This window comes from Rhinolophus sinicus, chromosome 7 (genome assembly GCF_057876585.1).
Source record: "Rhinolophus sinicus isolate RSI-liver-muscle chromosome 7, RSI-T2T, whole genome shotgun sequence".
Lineage (NCBI taxonomy): Eukaryota > Metazoa > Chordata > Mammalia > Chiroptera > Rhinolophidae > Rhinolophus > Rhinolophus sinicus.
In genome coordinates, this window is record NC_142507.1 from 28,640,832 (window position 1) to 28,666,771 (window position 25,940).

Consider the following 25,940-nt stretch of genomic DNA (forward strand, 5'->3'; position numbering starts at 1 on the left):
GCGCCCCCTGCAACTAACAACGGAAACTAGACCTGGAGCTGAGCTGCGCCCTCCACAACTAAGATTGAAAGGACAACAACTTGACTTGGAAAAAAAGTCCTGGAAGTACACACTGTTCCCCAATAAAGTCCTGTTCCTTTTCCCCAACAAAATCTTAAAAAAAAGAAAAGTGATGTTTAATTACTGGCTAACATATTATAAAAATGTAGGCCTAGCATCTTTTCAAGCTCAATCCCAAAATATCAAAGGACATTCTCATGTTTTTCTTCAATAGCATTACCTTGTAACCTCAACTTCGTCTTAGTAAATATGTTTACTCTGATTATTCTGAATGTACTAATCATCTCACTGAATTATTTTTGAGAATATGGTTCTTCCGCATAAATATGTATATTTCCTTTTCTAATTAATTGGGAAAGGCTTTAATAGTGTTTTTATGGTTTCCTAAATAAACAATAACTACGAAATTTGTCCTAGGCCTTTTCTCTAAGTGTGTACAGACCCACACTATATGTTCCTGAGTTTTATCTTTAATAGATAATTAATAGTATAACATCAACATCGTGTATCCTGAGTAATTCTAAAGCAATATGATTGTCCTAGAAAACCTATTAAATATCCCATAGAGCATCATTAGAAATTACCTCTGGAATTGACTGCAGAAACTCCAGCAGCAGTTTGTGAGCATTTGGTGTTTGGATCCAGTCTGGTGAATGAAAGGCCTAAGCCAAGAACAGATGTGAGATGGAGGCCAGGTCTGAATAGCGACAGTGATTTAATAAATGAGTTGACCAGAAATGCCTGTCCCAAATTTCAGGGAACTTAAGGAACAAAACCAATCCATACTGTCTTTTCATGCATTTTTACAACGTGAAGAGCTTAACACCCCGTCTGATCTACTAGTATAAATCTTATCTTTCTCCTAACGAGGACCTGACTGCTTTAAAGCATTTCTTTTTGGAATGTTGAACAAAAAAAAAAAGAGCCTGGAACTAAAAATAGGAATGAAGCAAGGTACCGCCACAAGATGGCAGGACGCTGGGAGCTGCTGAGGGTTCCTCTGGCCCTTGGGGCTTGCGGGGTTCGGAAACAGCCGCCGAACCTGACCCATCATCCGCGCACTGGAACCGAGTGCATTTCGGGTGGCCGGCGGCTTGGACACTGCGACGCGACACCTCTTCCCCCTTCGCTCTGTCCTGCCATCCCCTCTATCAGGAAGCACCAGCCGCGAGGCCGAGTCTCGACCCCCAGGGCCGGGTGGACCACAGAAACTCCGAGGAGGATGTCTAAATAAGCCCCCGAATTCCCTGAAATGTGCGAGGCTCGCGAGCGAGTGGGTGGAGGCAGATCCCATTGCGCCCTCCCAGCCGAACGGACCGGGTTCCCTACGACGACATCTGCCACATTCTCCCGTGCGCTGTTCTCCCCCTCAATCGCCCTCCCCCGGCCTCCTTCCTATCCTCTGATTATGGGAACCGGCCCGGGACACGCGCGCCGCGGCCAAGTTCTGGTTTTGATTTCACTCCCCACTCCGAAAGGCGAAGAGGTTCCAAATCCCACCAATAGGACGGAGAAAAGGACCCGCAGTGCGGGTAGAGGGAGGGTCATTCCCAGCAGATCTTCTCCAGCCGAGGGCGGGGAAGGAAGCACGCGCCCCTTCTCTCACGCCCCGGCTTGGGGGGAGCTCCGGGGTGTACCAAGGAGGGCGGTGGGGGAAGATTCTAGGGGCGGCTCCAAGACCGGGTGGAGGTAGGGCGCCGCGCCCGCCGCTACCCCTCCCGGCGGCCCCGGCGCGCCCCCGCAGCTCTGGTGCCGGGGCGGGGCCTGCACGTCGGCCTGGGCTAGAAAAAGCGGCGGGCCAGGCCTCGCGCTGTGACAGCCGCGTTGGAACACGGAGCGCGGGCGCACGCCGCCATGAGTGCCGCCCTCTTCAGTTTGGACTGCTCGGCGCGCGTCGCGCCCTGGCCTGCGGAGCCCGTGCCCTTCTACGAGCCGGGCCGGGCGGCCAAGCCGGGCCGCGTGACCGAGCCGGGGGGCCTGGCCGAGCTGGGCGCCTCTGCCCCGGCGATGTACGACGACGAGAGCGCCATCGACTTCAGCGCCTACATCGATTCCATGGCCGCCGTGCCCACCTTGGAGCTGTGCCACGACGAGCTCTTCGCCGACCTCTTCAACAGCAATCACAAGGCGGGTGCGGCGGGCACCGGCTCGGGCGCCCTGGAGCTGCTGCCTGGCGGCCTCGCGCGACCCCCAGGTTCCGGCCCCGCCGCTACGCGACCGCTCAAACGCGAGCCCGACTGGGGAGACAGCGACGCGCCCGGCTCGCTGCTGCCCGCGCAGGTGGCCGCCTGCGCGCAGACAGTGGTGAGCCTGGCGGCTGCCGCGCAACCCACACCACCCACGTCGCCGGAGCCGCCGCGCTGCAGCCCGGGGACGAGCCCCGCGCCGGGCCTGGCCCGGGAGAAGGGCGCCGGCAAGAGGGGCCCAGACCGCGGCAGTACGGAGTACCGGCAGCGGCGCGAGCGCAACAACATTGCCGTGCGCAAGAGCCGCGACAAGGCCAAACGGCGCAACCAGGAGATGCAGCAGAAGCTGGTGGAGCTGTCGGCGGAGAACGAGAAGCTGCACCAGCGCGTGGAGCAGCTTACGCGAGACCTGGCCGGCCTCCGGCAGTTCTTCAAGCAGCTTCCCAGCCCGCCTTTCCTGCCGGCCTCCGGGACAGCAGACTGCCGGTAACGCGCGGCCGAAGGGGGGGACGGAGGGGAGACTCACCAACCACCTATACCTCAGACCCGACGGGCCCAGACCGAAGCCCTGCCCGGATGCCACGAAAGCCGCAGGGCGCCGGCTGCAGTTTCTTAGGGACGTGAGTGAAAGGAAGCTACAGCATGGACTTAACTGCCACTGAACTTCGACAGAAGCTATACGTGTTTATTTTCCCTTAAATTATTTTTATAATGGTAGCCTTTTCTACATTTTACTCCTATCGATGAAGCTAAGGTACATTTGTGTGTTTTTTTAAAAAGACTTTTCATACAACTCTTTGTATTGTAGATAAGAGGAAAACACTGAGCATGCTCACTTTTTTATAATAATTTTTACAGTATTTGTAAGAATAAAGAAGCATTTAAAACCTCCCGATTCCGGTATTTACAGTGATTCCTGCACACTGGGGGCTCCAGGACCCCGCTGGGGAAAGGGCGCATTCCAATACCAGGAGTTTAACTTGGCACCTGGGGGTCCGCGCGGGACACAGGTGTGGTTCTCCCCTCCCCAGGGAAAACCAAGCATCTTAGAAGAGAGGGTCTGCTTTGCTTTTGAAGCATGTCAAAGTCTATCTCCAAAGGTTTTATTTAACTTGCCTAAGATCAGCGAAGCACGGCTACGTTCACGTTAAGCTGGCAGCCTTCCGGTGGAAGGTGCTCCCAAATAAGTACTTACACTTAGGGAGGGGACTGGGCCTGTAGCTGATCTGAGGGGCCTTATGGAGAACAGCTGTAATGCACCTAACTTTTGTTGGCTGCTACCAGGGTGAGGGGGTAGAGGAGGGTTCACGTTATCTTAAAAGTCTGAATCATCTTTGGCTTTCGCGGGACTTTGCTTTCACTTTCCTCGGTCTCATGGACAACTTCGAGTAGATTTTCAAAGTGCGTATGAATGCAAAATAGTCATGTAGTAGATGAAAAGGACAGTCACAAAGCTACTTAAAACCGAATATCTCCCCAGTAATTTAAATTTAATGTTTCAAAGCTTAATCTGGACAAATAAAGTCCTTTGTCTTCCCCAGTGAAAGTGGGTACGAGGCACCCTTTCTTGATCTCAGCCAGTACTTTATATTATGTAATTAATTAACAAGAGCCTGTCATTAAATCATTATATGGGAGGAGACAAAATCTTTAGTGTCCAAAGATCATTAATTCATGGTTTTACGTTTAAATCCCTGCCAACAACGCGAATGTTAACAATCCACTCCTTTTCAGTCTGTAATCTTGGCTCTTCCTGCACAGTGTGATTAAACAGGCTTATCTAGAGTGAGCTAACTGTATCTCTGTTCAGTATAGCGATAATCACACTGGTTAACTTATCCACACTATATGAATAACTAAATTTTACCTCTGACATATTCCCTAGAATATTTTCCCAAAAATATTGAACTGCAGAATGCTTAGGTTGGACATTTATTGTAGGAGAACAGTAATATCACAATATAGGACAAAGGTTTAAGCTTTGCAGAGTATTCAAACACTTTAAAATTACAACTGAAATTTTTTTTTCTGCTACATTAATATTATTGCCTAAGATAAATACAAAATGAAGACCTCAATGTAAGCTTTATTAACAGTTATGTTCCTAAGTTTGTTAAAAGGTAATAAAAATATATGTAACCATAGAAAAAAATATTTTGATTTATAATTTACAAAACCATTTATTAACATTTGCCCCAGAAAAATCTTAAATTCCATTTCAAGATCATAAAATACATTCACTTTGCCCATAGTTAAAAAATAACTACCCAAAACCACCACCACCACCCTTGCAGCCACAATGCAAAGTTCACAGATTCCTATGGCAACTGATGGTGATCTGAAGAGGCTCTTCCTGCACTCAGAAGCTCAATTTCCTCCAATCCAATGCAGCTAGTCGGGTAGGTGGTTATAGACTGGACAAAACAAGTCAACAACCCCACCTCATTTCCGAGGACACTCTTCACTTCATAACTCTGCAGTGATAAAAGGCATGCTGGTTAAAGCAAACACAGCCCTGCACATTCTGTTCCCAACACCACCAAAAAGCAGAGTAGAAAGCCCTTTCCCCAGTCGGTGACCTTTCATTCTTCAAATGGTTGAGAACATGGTAAGGAGGAAAAAAAAGGGGAGGGCCTCTTTATTATGGCCCTCTTTATTATGGCAAATGAAAGAACTTTTTTTCTGATAACAGAATCCGGTTTTTACACAAAAACATTTAAAATATGTCTTATTGATGTTAGTCAGTGGATGCAATGATAAGCATCTCCCAGCTGGCTGTCCTAGGAGAGGAACTGAGGGAAGAGGGAAGACCTACAGGGGGATATGCCCAGTTTATTAGCTGAGATCCTGGGGGCTGCATTATGCTTGCTGCTGTCTCCTACTTCCTTTGGGACACTTCCCCAATCTAGCAACACTTGATCAAAGGATTTCCTGGTACTTGGCTCTGAACTTCCTTAATATGATACTATTTCTTCTAGAGCTACACTGAGCTAAACACCCCTTTCTATCCTGTTTCCCCGAAAATAAGACCTAGCCAGACAATCAGCCCTAAAGAGTCTTTTGGAGCAAAAATTAATATAAGACCCAGGATTATTAAATTATATTACATTATATTTTATATTGTGTATATTATATTTTACATTATATTGTAATGTATTATACCCAGTCTTACAGTATAGTAGAATAAGACCGGGTCTTATATTAATTTTTGCTCCAAAAGACGCATTAGAGCTGATTGTCTGGCTGGGTCTTATTTTCGGGGAAACAAGGTACGTTGTAGAAAACTTTTTCTTCACATTCTGTTTGATGAATATCTTATGGTGATTAATCTCAGGGAAGTTTCATCTTTAGATGAGAACACAGGGCACTGGGCAGCTGGGTACTAGGCTGGGAAAGTGTGACTAGGCTGGCAAGGTGTGGTGTGCCCTCCTGAGTCTATAGATCAAATCTCCGAACATTTTCTTCCTGGGGTGAGGGTGGGGCTGAAAATAAAGAGAGGCTAAAACTCATTGGGGTAAATTATATCTCTGGCCTTACTGGAGACTGAAGTCCTAAAAGGTAATGTGTTCTTTTAGAAACTCCTTTGCTGCCACCTGCAAAGTAATATCAGTGGTATCTCACATCCCTCCTCTGTGCAAGACCATTGACAAATCTACAATAGTTCTGTTCAGTATGTATTAATTCACCCCTTCCATCTTTAATATATCATGGCAAAGGAGATTGAGGCTGGAGGAGTCAGACAACATGGCCAAAGCAGGCACATGTCTGTAACTCCTTGGTATCTCCCATTAAAGGTGGGCACTTCACTGCCCTCATCCTGGGGCAGGACTGGGCTCAGTAACTGGCTTCTCATGAACAGAGTGCAATGGACAGGACACTAAGTTACATCCCAAGCACGATCAGGAAAGGTGCCCAGCTTCTTCTGCCTGCCTCTCTTGGGACCCAGACAGGTGCTGTGAGGGAGTCCAGGCTATGTGGGTGTCTGGCCAGAGCCTGGGAAGGTCCCAGTCAATAGGACATAATTGCAGGTTGGGGACCAAGGGGCCTTCTGTGACTCCAGCCCAGCTTTTGGGGCACCAGCTGATGCCTATTGGAGCAGAGAGGAGCTGTCCTGGTAGAGCCCTGTCCAAACTGCAGGTCTGTGTACAGACAGAGTAAGTGTGGAAGCCACTGAGCTTTGAGATGGTTTGTTTTGAAGCAATAAGTACCGTGTTTTTCTGAAAATAAGAACCTAGCTGGACAATCAGCTCTAATGTGTCTTTTGGGGCAAAAATTAATATAAGACCCGGTCTTTAATGTAATACAAATACCGGGTCTTATTAATTTTTGCTCCAAAAGATGCATTAGAGCTGATTGTCCAGCTAGGTCTTATTTTTGGGGAAACAGGGTATCAGGATCAATCTGGGATGTGAATACCACTCTAATGTCAATTCACTGTGATACTCTAATTTTCCAGTCTATAAAACAGGCATCGTGCGGAATACCTAGCCTATTGTGATTTGTAAAATGTGATTTGTAAAAAATTAGTAAAAAGTTAGTGTAAGGTCAACAGAATGGTTTAATGGAGTGAAGAGGGAGTAAGAGAAGAGTTGCTGGTCAAGACAGATAGAGATGAGCTAAAAGTATCTGACATGACAATAGTGGCTAAAGCCTTCTTACGGCTTGGGTTCATATGTGACATAGACGTCGATTTTATGGCTCACTCATTCATTGACTCATCATTCACTGATGGTTTATTATGAGCCCACGAAGGGCCTGACACTGAAAAGATGGCAGTGAACAAGACAGCTGCAAGGTTGCCAGTCTGAAGGGAGAGCACAGGGTGGTACAGAGTGACAGGTCACCATACAGGGCTGGGAAGATTGGGGTAGGACAGCTAGATACCTCTTTGTTTTCTCTTACCATTTTAGTTAGCCTTGAGTGTGCACGTGTGTGTGTGTGTGTGTGTGTGTGTGTGTGTGTGCAATAGATGGCCCAGGTATTCCTTCAATACTTGGGGTAAAAGCACAGAATTCTGACTTGAAAAAAACATTAAAGAAAAATCAAAGTCAGGTTTGGATGCTATAGTCTTGAATAATAACTATAATTTATAAATTGAGATTAAATTATAAATTTTATATTTGGCAGAAATTAACAGATATTAAACAATTACATTCACTAGCAAACTCATATGCACTGTTCATATGAATATATATGTGCAGAGGTGTAAAATGTGTCTCTATTTTTTAAAGGCACAATATATTTTCCTTTAACTTTTCCTTTTCTGAAAGCTGAGGAAACAAACTCCAAATTTCACCTAACTATAAAGTTACCTTTGAGAACTGACATACATAACAGCCAATTCCATTGTTTTACATCTGTAGCTTGACCACATTAACGTGAAGGCATAAAATTTAACACTCATGTATCCTAACCAGAAGCAGTACCTTTGTTCTAGGGAACGGAGTTATGGTTCTCATAGAGAGTCTTAATGTGATTTTTTTTTGGATTTTGGCAAATGGGCATTCTTACCTAGAAAACTGATAAAATCCAGACTGGAAAACTCATGGCTGATATCTACACACAGGTCCTTTATATACCCCTCTTCCATTAACTCCTTTCCAGGTCAGATGTAAAGTTCTGATTATCCACTGTGAGTAAAGCTGGGGCTAGGGGTAAGGAGCTTACTAAAATGGACCTCAGGCTTGGAATTTACCCTAATTTTACTAGTGTAAGCTCTGATAACAGAGCATTCACAAAGTTGGCACCTGAAGCTATCAAATAATGCACATGTGCACACAAGCCCATGCTTAAGTACACACATGTTCACACACATGCCCTTTTGAGCTCTTTATAAGTAGGGTTTTACCTACGGTAGCATCGTAGTTGAGAAGTTTAATGTGTGAGAGGTACAAGCCAGCCTCAGCCAGAAGGAAATCAGATGAATGAGGGAGAATTTCTGCCAGGGCTTCCTCCTGGTCTCTGGTTTCCTAAGGTAGGGTGACCAAAGGCTGTCTATCACTGGAGGCTTCTTAGAGGAAGCACCAGGCTACTCTCCTGGGGAGCCTGTAGGAACTCAGTGGGAGGTAGGGCCCTGCCAAGGCCACCTGGTGAACTTCAGGGAAGGCACTGTTCCTTCATGCTGCATGGAGTAACAGGTAAGTTGAGCATCATCCTCAAAAGTTGCTGGTTTTAGTTTGGTTAGTTGGGGCTGGGGGAGGGGTTTGCTTCATTTTTATATGTGTTCTTCTTAAGCAGGAGTTTTACCAACATTTACTCCCAACATTTTCCACAGAAATGTTTCCTGATAACCCAGATCTGTTATCTTAAGCATCTGTTGAAAGTCCCGTCTTGGAAATCTCCAATCCACCAGACTTACCCAGCACTATGCCCTTCTTTCCTCCTCCCTTCTTCCCCCAAGGACCAAGAGATGAGGCAACAAGGAATCGGTCTACAGGTACGATTAACTTGTCACCCATTAAACATATAAACTTCAATAAGAACAGAAACACACACACAAGGGTCCCTGTCACCCACACCACCACCCTGCAATCTGGGCTGGCTCTACTCTGCTAGGTGGTCACTTGTGGGGATGACAATGACTTTCCCTCTGTGGGGTGTCTCTGTATCCAACAAAAACAGTGGCCATAAGTCCTGCACTCTGTTTTCTCAGCAGTAAGATGTGGATTCTGCCCCACTGGGATGTTAGGGAGATTAAATGAGGCAACATGTGAGAAAAGTAGTGAGCACAGTTCTTGTTAATTATTTACTTACATTTTACTTTTAAACAATCAGGGAATACTTGTTTATAAACCCTCCTGCAGTTTGGTCTAAACATCAATCCCTGTTGGCAGCAGCAGCACTTGTTCAGCACTGGGGTGAGGGGAAGGGAGATGGTGTCATTAAGTTACTTTAAAGAGACATGCTCAGGCTTTATCTCAGGGAGGGAACCAGAAACTCTTTTTAGAGCTCCACAGGTGGTTCTACCCTGAAATCAGAGCTGGGAACTGCACTCAGACCAGTGATCCTTAAAGATTCTGTTCAATGGATTTATTCACATTCCAATTTAAACCAAACTTTGATAGCCATGGTTTAGAGTGTAAATAGCTGCTCCATATCCTGGTGCTGCCAGCCCCTCCTGAGATGCAGGAGGGGCTGGAAAAGGAGATGCCAAGGGGCTGGAGAGAGTAGCCTCCATAGGATGGATCAAATCAGCCTCAAATTCTGGCTGGAATCAGATCTGGAATTTGGCCGTGGGAACCCACCAGAAAGTTTTGCAGATGACCAGCCTACCCTTTCACAACCTCATGAGCTGGCCCAAGTCTGTTAACTGAATGTGGACCCCAACAGTGGTCACAGACACCTTCTGTGACTTGAGGTGGCTATGTCCTGGCAACCACTCAGTGGTCAGTCCCTAGTGCTCTTCTTGGGTTTAGCAATTTGTGGTGCTTATAAATGGTTTTGAGAAGACAGAGGTGGCATCTCAAGGACAGGCCACTCTCGTTTATGAGGGCCAAATTTCACGAACAAGAAAACTATCTTTGGCCTATAAGTTATATATATGTAGGTAGCAGTTTTCTTGGAGGAGCACACCATTTTACTAAGCCTCACTGTAGTAACTCTCAGAGCAGATAAACCAGATCTAAGAAATAATCAGAAAGTTTCCAGATACTCAGACTCTGAAATACCTAGAATTAAAAAAAAAAAAAAGTGTGTCTCTCAGATAATTCTGTTCTACTAATGTGAAGCTGTGAAACCATGGAAGTAGAATTTGAAATCTCAAGACTATCTTACCATAATTCAAAACTAGGGGGACAGATTCACGTATCTACCATAAAACTGATCAGGAAATAACCTCAATTGCAAAAAGGAAAGATCCTACTAGCAGACACAGGCATTTGTCAGTGAATGAATCGGTAAGTCTTATCCATGTCTCAGTGTAGTCTAAACATTCAGCATGTACACAATTATATTGTGGGGTTTTGTTTGTAATTGAAAGTACATGGGACACGGGTCTTCATCTGGGGGATGACCCGCTACCTTCGGGCTTAAGAGTATAAGGACACACACCTGGGCTGGGCATCCCTAAACTTACCGCGTCCTCACAGGCAGCAAACCTCAGGAGTGAAGAGATACTGTTCTGCAGCAGCTGCAATAACAGTGAAATGGGCTGGGTTAAAGTAAGTGCTCCTGCTAAAAGCACATGTCCTGAAAATTAATGCTAAATCTAAACAACCTCTTCTCTTTAGTAGCTTCAATCTCAAAATCCTAAGTCAAATGTGACTTTTTAAGTCACAGACATGGAAAGACTGTGTTCCTGAGAGTGAGTCCTTCCCCCTTTTTCCAGGGAAAGAGCAATACATGCAACTCTCTCCCAGCCAGTGAGTCAAAGGGGCTCCACGAGGTAAAATGGGATGCACATGGGCTCCTGTACCAGTTCCTACCTTGACCCTCACTGTGCACTGGGGTCGAGAGGGGCAGTCTAAGAAGACCTGCAGGTGCCTTCTGAGACGAGGAGAGGTGACCACACGGGAGCAGTCTCCACAGGAAAAAACGCCTCTGTTGTTTGGAAAGGGAAGACAAGACTTGAAAAGGCACAAATCAAAAGAGTTTAACAGTAGAAAGACATTTTTCTAAACATGAATGATTGCTGGGATAGAAAAGGGGGATTTTCTTTTAGAAACCAAGTTCCTGAAATGGGCCAGAAGAAGCCATGGGCTCAGCCTGTCCTGAGGGATAAATGTCAGCTTCCTCAGCTTCCAGCTAATGGCTTTATAATGGAAGGGACACTTCGGCAGGCAGGGAAGCCTCCTTCAAGCTGGGCATCGAGGATGACAGCAAAGCCCCAGGAAGCACAGTGAAGGCCTTCTGCCCGACGAGGGGAAGTCGGGGCTTCTCATCTGCCTGAACAGCAAAACTTGCTTTTAATCCTCAGTATCTATGTTCCTTATAGCTACCAGGTAAACCTGTGATTCACACTCTTCTTGACTCTTAAATATGATCCAGTGGTGACTTGTTTAATACATAAGGCCACCAACACAGGAGGCATCAAGGAGGCATCTGCCCTTTGCTTTTTAAGAAGCAGAAAATTAATAAGCCCCTTTCTATCTGTCATGTGACAAAGTCAATTTGGGACGCCAGAGAACTCAGTCAGAGAACTGCATCTATACCCAGCCTCAGACCCTGGGCCCTCGGGAGTGGGTGCAGTAACCCCGGCAGGGGAAGGAATGTCTATTTACGTAGTTATTCATTGGTCTCTGGAAAAAATTTGAGCCCCTCAAAGGACAAGCTATACAGTTACCAACTGTGTCTTATTTATTCACGTTTACCCTGAGTTTTTCTCTTTTCTCCTGACTAATAATAAATGAGGTGAGGACAAAACCCGGCTCTTTTCTCTTTTAAAATAGGAGGAGATGCAAAGAACACCTAAAATCCCTGTCATGAAGAAAAAAAGACACCGTGCACCAAGGCCTCTTCCCTGCAGCTCAGCAGACTCGGTTTCCCACTTGGAGCACATGCCTGGCTCCTGGTGCAGGGGATGCTGGCCTGAGACAATAAGGCAGTGGGGATCCTGGGACTGGGTTGCTGATGCTTTTTCAGGCCAGTCACTGCCCCTTACCTGTCTTCTGGGCTCTGTTCCAATCTCTCATTGCCACACAGGTCACACGTAGGCCACGAGAAAGCAGTGCTCTCATCCACGCCTATCACAGTGCCTAGGCCCAAGCAAAAGAAAAACCAAGGTCTCAGAGGCAGTGTCTGCACTCCCAACTTTTCTTTGCTCCTGAGGACCCAGATGATAACATGAAGTACCTTAGATTTTTTTTCTCACTTGTGAGTTTATATACATGTTCCTAAGATTTTTATAATTTCCATTTATTGAAAAAAAAATTACAACAAAAAGTTTTAAAACTTGCCCACATTATTAACAAGTGTATTCATTTTTCCTGATCTTTTCTAGTCTTTTTCCAGATGCACACATGTTAAAGTCACTACAAGCAAACCATCAGTGCAATGTCTCATTCTACCTTTTAGGTTGCTGTATCGTTACTGTAAAGATTGTTTTGTCTATCTTATTCATATTCCATTTAGGTGATATGTCACAGTTCCCTCAGCCATTCTCCATATTGGACATTTAGATCTCCAAATTCCTTTAGCGGTTAGGCAGCAGATATCTTTCTATATGAGACCTTTTCTGTACTGAGACCCTTTCCTTAAGATAGATTCCTGGAGGTAGAATTACTGTGTCAAAGAGTATGAGTATTACAGACATAGAAACCCTTTCAGAAGGTGTTTCCCACAAGGTCTTTCTGATTCACACTGTCACCATCCATTCAGAGTGCCAGTTTCACTGCACTGCCTGCTGACATCACTTTAAGAACCGTATTTTGCCGTGTATAATGCATACTTATTTGCCCAAGTTTGTGAGGGAAAAATAAGGATGCGAATTATACGTGGGTAGTACTAATTCGTATCTATATAAATGTTTTTAATTATCTTATTTATGCTTATGATTTAAAAGTGTAACTCTAGAAATTAATAACAATATCGGTATGCAAAATAATACACGGGAATATGATAATCAGTTTTGTTGAAGTTACAACGAACTTGCAAAGACAAAAACTTCTTGGCCTTCTATGATGCGGAAATATCGTAAATTTGTTACTGGTACATAAAATTTCTTGTACCATGTATCTGTTTTTGTGTTTTGTAATTATTTGTTATATAAAATTTCTTGTACCATAATATGTTAAAAAAAAAAAAAAAGCTAAAATTCCTTTATAATACAAAAAACAAGTACTTAAATGTAAACAAATAAAAATTTGAATTAAAAAATTGAAACGAAAGATTTCTTCTTGAAAGTTTGGGCCGAAAATATAGGTGTGCATTATACATGGGAGCACATTATACACGGCAAAATAAGGTATTTGTCTCCTTAATAGGCATAATGGGATTCCTTATCTTTATTTCTATTGTTTTGATAAGGAGAGAGAAAAAAATACAAGGTCTGACAATTAAGTTTGCAAACTCATCCTAGAAAAAGTGCTATATACTTCATTGCTAAATATCATTATGGTCACCTTCAAAGTACTCCCCTTGGGAAGCTATGCACCGAAGCCAGCGCCTAGTTACCCTTCAAAGCAATTTTGGAACTCTTTTTCTGGAATGGCCATTAGAACTGTCATTGTATTACCCTTAATGTCCTGAATGTCATCCAAATGTCTTCCTTTTAATATTTCTTTTATTTTCATTCAGGTAAAGAAAGAAGTCATTGGGGGCCAGATCAGGTGATTAGGGAGGGTGTTCCAATACAGTTATTTGTTTACTGGCTAAACACTCCCTCACAGACAGCGCCATGTGAGCTGGTGCATTGTCATGATGCAAGAGCCATGAATTGTTGGTGAAAAGTTCAGGTCATTTTCGTCTAACCTTTTCACGCAGACTTTTCAGCACTTGCAAATAGTAAACTTGGTTAACTGTATGTCCAGTTGGTACAAATTCATAATGAATAATTCCTCTGATATCAAAAAAGGTTAGCAACATTGTTATGACTCTTGATTTGGACTGATGGAACTTTTTTGGTTGCGGAGAATCGGCTGACTTCCATTGTGCACTTTGACGCTTTGCTTCAGGGTCGTATTGGTACACCCATGTTTCATCACCAGTGATAACACGGCCCAAAACATCGTCTTGCCTCTCCAAAAGGACTTGGCAAACGTCGACTCTCCTTTGCTTTTGTTCATCAGTGAGCTCCTTTGGGACCATTTTTGCATACACCTTTCACATGCCAAGATTTTCAGTTAAGATTTTCCTGTTTCTCTATCGATGTTCACTTGGTCTGCTATGCTTCTCACAGTCAGCCAATGATTTTAATGCACAATTCGACGAATTTTTGCAATGTTTTTATCAGTTCTGCTTGTTACTGGCCGCCCTGACCTCTGTTTATCAGTGACGCATTCTTTCCCCTCAGAAAAACGTTTAATCCATTTGTACACTGCTGTTTTCTTCATGGCCATTATCCCCATAATCTTGGACTAACATGTCCCTGCTTTCACTTCCACTCTTGTCGAGTTTAACAAGAAATTTAATGTTTGTTCATTGCTCTAATTCAAGCTCAGACATTCTCGCAATGGCATACAAAAACACGCAACAACAATAATGAATCACTCAGCAAGACACCGCCACATGTTGACATGAACACAGCTGTGAGACACTGATATATCAAGATTCTGAAACCTTATCGAGCTGTTTGTACAGTGCTGCTAATATAAGCACACGGTGGTGAGTTCGCAAACTTAATTGTCAGACCTCGTATTCTTTTTTTTTTTTTTTAAAAGATTTTATTGGGGAAGGGGAACAGGACTTTATTGGGGTACAGTGTGTGCTTCCAGGACTTTTTTCAAAAAACCAAGTTGTTGTCCTTTCAATCTTAGTTGTGGAGGGCGCAGCGCAGCTCCAGGTCCAGTTGCCGTTGTTAGTTGCAGGGGGCGCAGCCCACCATTTCTTGTGGGAGTCTAACCGGCAACCTTGTGGTAGAGAGGACACACTCCAACCAACTGAGCCAACCAGCAGCTCAGCGGCAGCTCAGCCAAAGGTGCCGTGTTCAATCTTAGTTGCAGGGAGCAGAGCCCACCATCCCTTGCGGGACTCGAGGAATTGAACTGGCAACCTTGTGGTTGAGAGCCCACTGGCCCATGTGGGAATCAAACCGGCAGCCTTTGGAGTTAGGAGCACGGAGCTCCAACTGCCTGAGCCACCAGGCCAGTACTGTGTAGCAGTAAAAACATAAAGATAAATGCTACAATCCCTACTGTCATGGACATTACCACCTGATTGGAAAAGCAGATAAACAAATAATGAGTAAAAATATCATGAAATAGGGGAGAAAATATTTGCAAAATACATGTCTGATAGAGGACATATCTGTTATCCAAAATATACCAAGAATTCTTAAAATCCAACAATAAGAATACAAACAACCTGGGGCGGCCAGATGGCTCAGTTTGTTAGCGCGCGTGGTCTCAACAACAAGGTTGCCAGCTCAATTCCCGCATGGGATGGTGGGCTGTGACCCCTGCAACTAAAGATTGAAAATGACAACTGGACTTGGAACTGAGGTGCACCTTCTGCAACTAGATTGAAGGACAATGACTTGGAGCTGATGGGCCCTGGAGAAACAAACTGTTCCCCAATATTCCCCAATAAAATAAAATAAAAAGAATATAAACAACCTGATTAAGATATGAGCCAAAGACCTTAACAGACACCTCACCAAACATGATATAATGATGCCAAATAAACAAATGAAAACATGTCTAACATCATGTATCATCAAGGAAATGCAAATTAAAACAACAATGGCCACTACACATCTGTTAGAATCGCCAAAATATAGAACACTGACAACACCAAGTGCTAGTGAGGATGTGAAGCAATAGGACCTCTCATTCAATACTAGTGGGAATGCAGAAATGGGACAGATTTTTGGAAGGTAGATTGGTGGTTTCTTATAAAACTAAACATAGTCTGAATATATGGTCCAGCAATCACACTCCTTGTTGTTTACCCAAATGAGTTGAAAATTTAGGTCCACACAAACACTTGTATACAGATGTTTACAGGAGCTTTATTCATAATTGGCAAAATATGAAAGTAACCAAGATGTCTTTCAGTAGGTGGATGGATAAACTGCAGTGCATCCAGACAATGGAATATTATTCAGCACTAGAAATGAGCTATCAAGCGATGAAAAGTCATGGCCGAAACTTAAATGCATATTGCTTAGTTAAAGAAGCCAGTTTGAAAAAAGCTATGATTCCAACTATATCACATTCTGGAAAAAGCAAAACTATACAAACAGTAAAAAGATGAGTTGTTGTCAGGTGTTAAAGGAGAGGGAGGGATGAATAAGTGGAGCACAGAGGATTTTTTAGGTCAGTAAAATTATTCTGTATGATACTATAATGATGGATACATGTCATACATTTGTCTAAACTCAAAGAAAGTAGAATACCAACAGTGAATCTTAATGTACATTACAGACTTTGGGCGATTATGATGTGTAAAAATAGGTTCATCTGTTGTAACAAATGCACCCCTCTGGTGGGGATGTTGATAATGGGGGAGGCTGTGCATGTGAGGTGGCAGGAGGCATATAGGAAATCTCCGCACTTTCTGCTCAATTTTGCTGTGAACCTAAAACTATGCTGAAAACAGTCTGTTAAAAATTACCACGAAATAAATGCTAAATTGAGAAATGGAAAAGAACCCTCAGAGGTGCAGAACAGAGGCCCTCTAGGCTGGCTTGAGGGTCAGGGAAGGCTTCCTAAAAGAAGGGACCTGACAATTGTTAGTAAAAAAAGAAAATGCCTTCTTTGGAAAGGCAGTGAAAAAAAAAAAAGAAAAAAAAAAGAAGGGACCTGAGGTGAGGCAGGGAAGGGAGCACAGGCCAATTCTGTACCCTGCGGTGGGGGTGGAGACCAAACGCATAAAGGAAAGGCAGGTGAAATGTCTGTGAAGTTGACAGACTAGGATTATCCAGGATATTGCTAGGGATTTTAGGCTTGATCTTGGAAGGGATGAGAAGCTAGTGATGAATTTTTAACAGGTGACTGAGATGGTCTAATTTCCTTGCAATGTGAAACATAGGTATCATCTAGATATCATTTAGATATACTGTCAAATCAGACCATCTTTGTTGAAAAGTGATGAAATTAGACATTTTTTTAAAAGTAAGATATGACCTAAATTTCCAGAAAAATAGAAGAGTCATCTTTCTCACTCTTGGCAGTGAGGAAGAATTTAATTGCCCACTAGAATAAGCATTAGAAAAAAATTTATTTGTAGAGGATAAAACAAAATTATGAGAACTAAGTTGGTTTGATTTATTAAAATGCATTCATGTAATGCACACTTGAATGATTTTCTAAAAATGAAAATAATAGATCTTGATTTTGAAAAGGCTGCCCCAGCTAATTTAATTATCCTTGCAAATCTAATCAAGATCGAGTCAAAGTGATGAAAAGTCAATAAGTGCTTCTAATACAGCCAGAAAGGAGTGTTGACTAATTCAAAATAGGCAGAGGCATAAATAAGGCCAAGGGGGAGAAATGAGTGGCTCCCATCCCATGGGCATCCATGCCTAGCACAGAGCCCGGCTCATAGCAGTACTTGGTAAGTGCCTGCTAATTGAATTAATAAAAAGAAGACTGCCATCAAGCAAAGTTCCCTTTTACCCTAAAGTACCTGAGTGTTAATAGCATTTACATTTATATGGGATTAAGCAATTTCCTTCCAATTAGTGTACGTGTTGAGGAAATATATTTCATCTGGGATCTACACATCATTGGAAATCCCTCCTGGTAATCCAAATGAATTCCAAGGGATGATTGGCTAGTGTACTATTAAACTGTTAGTAACTAGAAGATTCACTTAAATGAGCATCAGAAGGAAAAAAACAAAAACAATTTTTGTTAAAAGTTTGATGAGTGTGACGCCATCGCTTGACTTGATTTGCTATTAAAACCCTTTACTTTCCTTGTCTTATTTATAGAAATCTCTTAAAATTAGGTTTGGGAAAGGTATAGCACATATTAACACACGTTCTAAGAAGTTTCTTTCAAAGGTGCTATGGGAAGTGCTTCAGCCTTTCCGTCCTTTCCGGCAGGGGCACTCAGCGGCTACGTGCTCTGATCAGTCTGGGGTTTCTTGGCCCTGTAAGCCTGGTTTAAAACTTTCTGCAGTGACTGTGAGCTCTGCCACACCCTTCCCCCTACCCTTTTTGCTAACTGAAAGAAATTTTTCCTTTTAGCTAGAGGCTGAAACCTGGTTTGAAGACAGGACTTTGCCACTGCTTCCCAAGGAGTGTATTTGCGGGACCACCATCCACTAGCAAGCGACATATAAAAAAGTGGTGAACAATGCAAAGAAGATAAAATCAATGCTGCAAAACTTTTTCACCCCAGAAAATAAACTGGAAATAATCCCTACATACTCTGGAAGCTGGTGTTGGGGAGTGAGGAGCAGGCCTGTTAACTCAGATGAAGGGAAGAGAAGGGAAGGGAAATGAAGTGGAGGGAGTGCCATCCTTCATCGAGGATCCATTTCCTAGGATCGCTTAAAGCATTCCACTAGGGCAGATAGACAGATGTTAGTCTCAGTGAGTGAGTTATGCTATGAATTTGTTCAAGCGCTGCTCAGGGAAAATGATCAATATTCTGCAAAGTCCAGGCCACTACTAGAGACCCTGATGCCCAGCTAATTTAGCTGCTGCTGAGTGCTACACAATTCCCAGTGCTGATTTACTGCAGATGGTGAAAAGCACCTGCTTGGGCTATACTTTGGACAAGCTATTACTGGGCTTTCTGGGACAGGGACAGGCAAAGCAGGGAAAGGCTGATGGGCTGAGAAGGGGGTGTCTGTCATTGTTACTTCACAAGGTAGAGAAGACACTAGTCTCACTAGCCCACAGGTGGCAGGAGAGCAGAAAAGGGAATCTCTGTCCCTCTCCATCAATGGGAACTGGTCACCACCGAGCCTCTGTCATAGCTGGGGTGGTCCTGCATGGGAGGCTGGGCCAAACTTTGATATTTTGCATCTGGGGCTTTGTTTTCTCTTAATCCCTAGTTAAATGGCTCTGTGATAACAGTCTATTTACCTGATTCACCCATGGGACAGCTTTAGAGAGAGACCCATAGGGAACTCTACTTTAAAATGATTATGTGAAGGAAAATGATTCAGGTCAGAAAGTGGATCTACATAAAGTAAAGGAAGAGTATTAGAGAATAAATAAATGAAGGTAATACAAAATGTTTTACATTTGTTACTCTAAATTGAACTAAAAGACAATTGCTTAAATAATAATAACAACAAAGTATTCGTATTTAGTGATTATACCTATGGGTAAGTGAAATGAATGACAGCAATGTTATAACAGATGGTAGAGAGGAATTGAGAATACTGTTATAAGGTACCTGCACTAACATTGAGGCAGGATAGTGTTATTTGAAAGCGGACTTGATTGGTTGTACATGCATACTACAAATTCTTGGGCAACCACTAAAATTTTTAAAAAATAAGTATAACTGATATACTGAAAAAGAGGGGGAATTGGAATGATATAAAATGCTCAATTAAAATGAGAAAAGACAGAGAGTGAAAGACAAAAAAGAAATGAGCAGTGAATAGAAAACAATTGCAAATATGATAGATATTAGTCCAATTATATAAATATTTACTTTAAATGTAAATGGTCTAAATACACAAGTTAAAAGAGACTATCAGAGTGGGTAAATAAAAATAAAAAAAGACAGCCAACTCTATGTTGTCTACAAGAAACCCACTTCAAATATAAAGACACACAGAAATTTAAAGTATAAAGAATGAGGTAGACTTTTTGGGGTAATCACTTTGTGAGTTGAGTAAATGTCTAATCATTATGTTGTTTTGTACACCTGAGACTAAAAACAAAAACAATTTTTTTTTTAAAGTATAGGGAATGAAAAAGATATACTCTGCTAACACTAATGAGAGAAAGCAGGAGAAACTATATTAGTTTCAGATAAAGCAGACTTCAGAGCAAGGAAAATCATCAGGGATAGAGAAGGGCATTAAATAATGTTAAAGGGGTCAACTCACTAAGAAGATGTACAATCCTTAATGTGTATGATGAGCCTAACAACAGACTGTTAAAATATATGAAGCAAAATGATAGAACAGCAACGAGGGATTAAAAAACAAAACAAAACATAACAAACAAAAACCTACTATTACAGTAAGATGGCAGAATAGGTAAACACCATGCTTGTTTCCTCCCTTCACCACATCAAAATTATTACTAAATTATAGAACCACCCTTGAGAACCATCTGAATGCTAGCTGAACAGAACTCCTATAACTAAGGATATAATGAAGAAGCCACATGGAGACTGGTAGGAAGGGTGGAGATGAGGAACAGGCTAGCCCCACATCCACATGTGATGATTAAGAATTGGGAGGGATGGATTATGTCACAGAAATTGCAGTGTGAGGAGTGCTTCTTGAAATCTCCCCTGGAAACTACAACAAATTGAACAGCTATAATTCAACAATGGATAACTTAAGCAAAACACAAGCACGTCTGAGAGATCCAGGCATCAAATCACCTGAAAGTGAGCAAATTGGGTGAGAAGGGGAGGATGGAAGGGAGAAGTGTAGAAATTTGGGTTGCGGGCTGCAAGACACAGTCCAGAGCTCATTGCAGTCTTGGGAGAGGGAAGAATTCAGGCTGCAGGCACACTCCCAGTGGCTCATAGTCCTGCCTGAGGGATTAGCATATAATATGGCTGAACCCACTGTTCAGGCAGAGACCTTGGATGAGAATTGTGGTTTATGCCCTTACTGCTAGGCAGAAAACAGAAAACAAAGAAACAGAGCCTGGCTGACTCACCCCCTACCCTCCCAGGTATCACCCCACCCTCACCCTCTCGGTGTTAGAAGTGGGCTCCAGAAGAAACTGGAGCAGTGTCAGATTAAAGAACAGAATATCTACAGCCTGACTAATTCCAGCGAGAGGGAAAGAGCTTTCAAGGTGAGACAGCTGTGGGCTGGTAGTCGCCATTGCTTGGAGCCAAAAATGCACCAACCATCTCTCACAGCCTACCCTGCCCCCACCTTTCTGGGTGGATCGCTATAGGCACAACCAGCGCCCCTGAGCCACACAGGTATTACGCTGCAGGGGCAGCAAGAGGATTCCAGAAGCTCGGAAATCTATCACACTCCACACTCTCCCATGGACGCAGTGCTCTGAGACCCAGGTGATCTGCACACAGGAGAGAAGCCCACCTTCCATAGCTTGAGAAGCGGAAACAGCATAAGAGAAAACAAAATGCTACAGCGTGAGAGAAGATAAAAAGCAGCAGCAGGAGAGAAAATAAAACATTCCAGCAACATCTACTGGAAAGCAAAAGAAAGACCTCGTCATATTGACCCGTTACAGAACCCTCTTCTGTAGATGCCCAGGAAGACAAATAAGAATTCATTAGAAAGAAAATGAAAACTCTCCAGAAAGTGAACTTAAAAATATAGAAATATATGATTTAAATGACAGAGAATTCAAGATTGCAGTTCTGAAAAAACTCAACAAGATGCAAGAAAACACAGGTAGATTAATGAACTCAGAAACACAATCAAAGAACAAAATGAATATTTCACCAAAGAGGGTGAAATTAAAGAAAAGATCCAAATAGAAATTCTGGAGATGAGGAACTCAATAAAAGAAATGAAGAATGAAAATAGCCAGCTTAGGTAATAGAGCTGACCAGAGGGAGGAAAAAATGAGTGATATCAAAGCTAGAAATCTGGAAATGACACAAATGGAAGAAGAGAGAGATTTGAGAATTACAAGAAATGAAAGAACTCTACAAGAACTTTCTGACTCCATCACAAAGAGCAATATAAGAATAATGGGCATACCAGAAGAAGAGAACAGAGAGTCTATTCAAACAAATAGTCGATGAGAACTTCCCAGACCTTTGGAAAGAGCTGGATCCTCAAACCCAAGAAGCAAATAGAACTCCTAATTACCTCAATCCCAACAGGCCTTCTCCAAGGCACATTGTATTGAAGCTGTCAAAAATTAATGACAAAGAAAGAATTCTTAAGGCAGTCAGGGAAATAAATAGCAGTAACCTATAAGGGAAAGCCCATTAGATTGTCATTAGACTTTTCCAGCAGAAACTCCACAAGCCAGGAGGGAGTGAAATCAAATATTCAAACTATTGAAAGAGAGAAATTATGAGCCAAGAATAATATATTCAGCAAAGATATCCTTTAGATAAGAAGGAGGCACAAATACCTTTCCAGACATACAGAAGCTGAGGGAATTTTCTAACACATGACCTGCATTACATAAAATACTGTAGGCTATTTGACCTGAAACAAAAAATCAAAAGAATACAAAACCATGAGCAATATTATTAATGGACAGACAGAAGCAGGAAATGGCAACCCATACACAAAATAGGGCTCTATATACACATAAACATAACATAAAAGGTAAAGAAGATAAAAACATTTTAAAAAGGGGAAAGAAAAGAAGACAACTTGCTACTACAACACAGAAATCAATTCACAGTATAAGTAGGGATAAAGTGACAACAAAAACATAAAAATGGAGAGAGCAAACGTGTGAACATGCAAGGGGGAATGAAGATAAGAAGTATGCTGAAGAAAAAGAACTACTGTATATATGAAACTTTCTTTTACATAAACTTAATGGTTACCACTCAAAAAAATCCAGAACTGAGATATATAACATACAAAAAGAAAACAGAAGGAAAAATCATAGAATATCATCACACTAAAATAACAGCAAAAAAAGGGGCAAAGAAACAATGGAGACACCAAGATATCAGAAAATAAAAGACAAAATGGATATAGGAAATCCTTATATATTAATAATCACTCTACATGTAAATGGACTGATCTCACCAATAAAAAGGCACAGAGTAGCAGATTGGATCAAAAAACAAAACCCAACCATATGCTGCCTCTAAAAGATGCATCTCAGCTACATGGACAAACATAGACTCAAAGTGAAATGGTGGAAATTGATACTCCAAGAAAATGGTATCCAGAGAAAAGTGGGTGTTTCCATAATTATAGCAGATGAAACAAACTACAGGATAAAAAAGTTAACAAGAGACAAAGATGGACATTTCATAATGATAAAGGGGACAGTACAACAACAAGACATAACATTATCTATCTATCTATCTATCTATCTATCTATCTATCTATCTATCTATCTATCTATCTATCTAATTATCAATATATATGCCACCAAAATATACAAACCAACTACTAACATAACTATAGGGAGAAATTGACCAAAACACAATTATAGTAGGGGACCTAAATACATCATTGATAGCTATGGATAGATCATCCAAACAGAAAATAAGTAAGGAACTATCAGCCCTGACTCACACATTAGATCAAATGGACATAATTGACATTTATAGAGCATTTCACCCTAGAATACCAGACTACACAATCTTTTCTAGTGTACACGGAATATTCTCAAGGATAGACTATATGTTGGGACATAAAACTTGCCTCAGCAAATTTAAGAAGATTGAAATACCCAGCATATTCTTTGATCACAAGACTTTGACATTGGATATCAATTGCAAAAGGAAAACACGAAAAAACCCACAAATACGTGGAGATTAAACAACATACTTTTAAAGAACAACTGGGTCAAAGAAGAAATAAGAGGAGCGATCAAAAGATACATAGAAACAAATGACAATGAAAATACATCCTATCAAAGTGATTGGGATGCAGTGAAAGCAGTAATAAGAGGGAAATTTATATTTACAGGACTATCTCAACAAACAAGAAAAATCCCAGGTAAATAACCTAACATTACACCTTAAAGAACTAGAAAAAGAACAAATGGAACTCAAAGTCAGCAGAAGGAATGAAATAATAAAAATCAGAACAGAACTAAATGAAATAGCGAAAAAAAGACAATACAAAAAATTAATGCAACAAAGAGCTGGTTCTTTGAAAAGATTAATAAAATTGACAAACCCTTGGCTAGACTCACTAAGACAAAAAGAGAAGAGACAGAAATAAATGAAATAAGAAATAAAAGACAAGAAATTACCACACGTACCATAGAAATACAAAGGATCATACAATACTGTGAAGGACTATATGCCACCAAATTCAATAACCTAGAAGAAATGGACAAGTTCTTAGAAACATACAGCTTTCTTAGACTGAATCACAAAGAATTGGAAAATCTAAATAGGACCGATCAACAGTAAGGAAATTGAATCAGTCATCCAAAACCTACCCAAAAGTAAAACTCCGGGACCAGATGGCTCCGCTAGTGAATTCTACCAAACATTCAAAGAGTATCTAACACCTGTCCCCCTCAAACTCTTTCAAAAAACTGAAGAAGAGGTAATACTCCCTAACTCATTTTTTTGAGGCCAACCTTACCCTGATACCAAAACCTGGTAAGAATAACACAATCAAAAGAAAATGACAGACCGATATCTCTGATGAATACAGATGCAAAAATCCTAAACAAAATTCTAGGAAATCGAATGCAACAATGCATTAAAAAGATTATACATCATGATCAAGTGGGGTCCATGCCAGAGGCATAAGGATACTTGAACATATGCAAATCAATCAATGTGATACACCACATAACAAAATGAAAGATAAAAATCATATGATTATATCAATAGATGCAGAAATAGCATTTGACAAGACACAACATCCATTTATGAATAAAACAATTAATAAAATGGGTATAGAAGGAAAATACCTTAATATTATGAAGACCATATATCACAATCCCTCAGCTAATATCATAATTAATGGTGAAAAACTGAAACCTTTGCTCTATGTTCAGGAAGACAGGGTTGTCCTCTATAACTACTGTCATTCAATGTAGTATTGGAAGTCCTCGCCAGAGCAATCAGGCAGAGGAAAGAAATTAAAGACATCCGAATTGGGAATGAAGTGAAATTGTCACTTTTTGCAGATGCCATGATTTTTTTTAAAAAATTTATTGGGGTGACAATTATTAGTAAAATTACATAGATTTCAGGTGTACAGACATGATTCTTTCTATAGGAAACCCTGAAGACACCACCAAAAAGTTATTAGAAACAATAAACAAATACAGTAAAGTTGCTGGCTATAAAACAAACATACAAAAACCCATTGCATTCCTATATACTAACAATAAATTTTAGAAAAAGAAATGAAAAATAAAAAACAGATAACAATTCCTCTTGCAATTGCAACTAAAAGAACGAAATACCTAGGAATAAACTTAACAGAGAATGTGAAGGACCTATACACTGAAAACTATAAGACATTTTTAGAAGAAACTAAAGAAGACACAAAGACATTCCGTGTTCATGGATTGGAAGAATCAACACAGTTAACATGGCCATATTACCCAAAGAAATATACAGATTTAATGCAATCTCCATCAAAGTCCCAATGGCATTTTTTTTTTCTGATTAGTTCATTCATTTATTCTATTCTCTAGAGTCCACATATAAATGAGATCATATGGTATTTGTCTGTCTCTGTCTGACTTATTTCACTTAGCATAATGTTCTCTAGGTCCATCCATATCGTTGCAAATGGTATGATTTCATTCTTCTTTATGGCTAAGTAATACTCCACTGTATAAATGTTCTTTGTTGATTTATTGATGATAGCCCCCAATGGCATTTATTAAAGAAATAGAACAAAAATAATCTTCAGATTTGTATGGAATCACAAAAAACCCCGAACAGCCAAAGCAATCCTAAGAAAAAAGAATAAGGCTGGAGGTAGCACACTCCCTGACTTCAGCTTTTGCTACAGAGCAACAATAATCAAAACATCATGGTACTAGCAGAAAAACAGGCACACAGATCAATGGAATAGAATTGAAAACTCAAAATAAACCCACATACATATGGACAGATAATTTTTGACTAAGGATCCAAAACATACAATGGAGAAAAGAAAGCCTCATCAATAAATGGTGCTGGAAAAATTGGCAAGCCATGTGCAAAAGAATGAAACTAGACTTCTGTTACCGTATACCAAAATTAACTCAAAATGTATCAAAGACCTAAACATAAGACCTGAAACGATAAACTGTACAGAAGAAAGCATAGCTACTAAACTTATGGACCTTGGGTCAAAGAGAAT

At 41.4% G+C, this 25,940-nt stretch overlaps 2 protein-coding genes across 8 annotated transcripts in view; one reads left to right on the top strand and one right to left on the bottom strand.

Annotated features, from left to right (window-relative positions):
* The first annotated feature begins 1,612 nt into the window (after positions 1-1,612).
* CEBPD (CCAAT enhancer binding protein delta) lies at positions 1,613-3,141 on the top strand. Its single transcript, XM_019716804.3, has one exon. It carries the CDS (start codon positions 1,915-1,917, stop codon positions 2,734-2,736), a length of 822 nt encoding a protein of 273 aa, XP_019572363.1. The 5' UTR covers positions 1,613-1,914; the 3' UTR covers positions 2,737-3,141.
* Positions 3,142-4,165: 1,024 nt separating this feature from the next.
* The window catches only part of SPIDR (scaffold protein involved in DNA repair), a 566,075-nt gene continuing 544,300 nt past the window's right edge, over positions 4,166-25,940 (bottom strand). For all 7 annotated transcript variants that reach the window (XM_019716801.3, XM_088799435.1, XM_019716799.3 and 4 more), the window contains 4 exons: positions 11,845-11,938; positions 10,670-10,784; positions 10,321-10,374; positions 4,166-4,720 (listed from right to left, as the gene is read on the bottom strand). In XM_019716801.3, the coding sequence (XP_019572360.3) occupies positions 4,565-4,720; positions 10,321-10,374; positions 10,670-10,784; positions 11,845-11,938 (419 nt within the window). In that variant the 3' untranslated portion in view covers positions 4,166-4,564. The remainder of the gene's footprint in view (positions 4,721-10,320; positions 10,375-10,669; positions 10,785-11,844; positions 11,939-25,940) is intronic.

What these genes read in the sequence shown, in the direction of transcription:
- CEBPD (XM_019716804.3), top strand. Translation starts at nt 1,915, where the DNA reads ATGAGTGCCGCCCTCTTCAGTTTGGACTGCTCGGCGCGCGTCGCGCCC.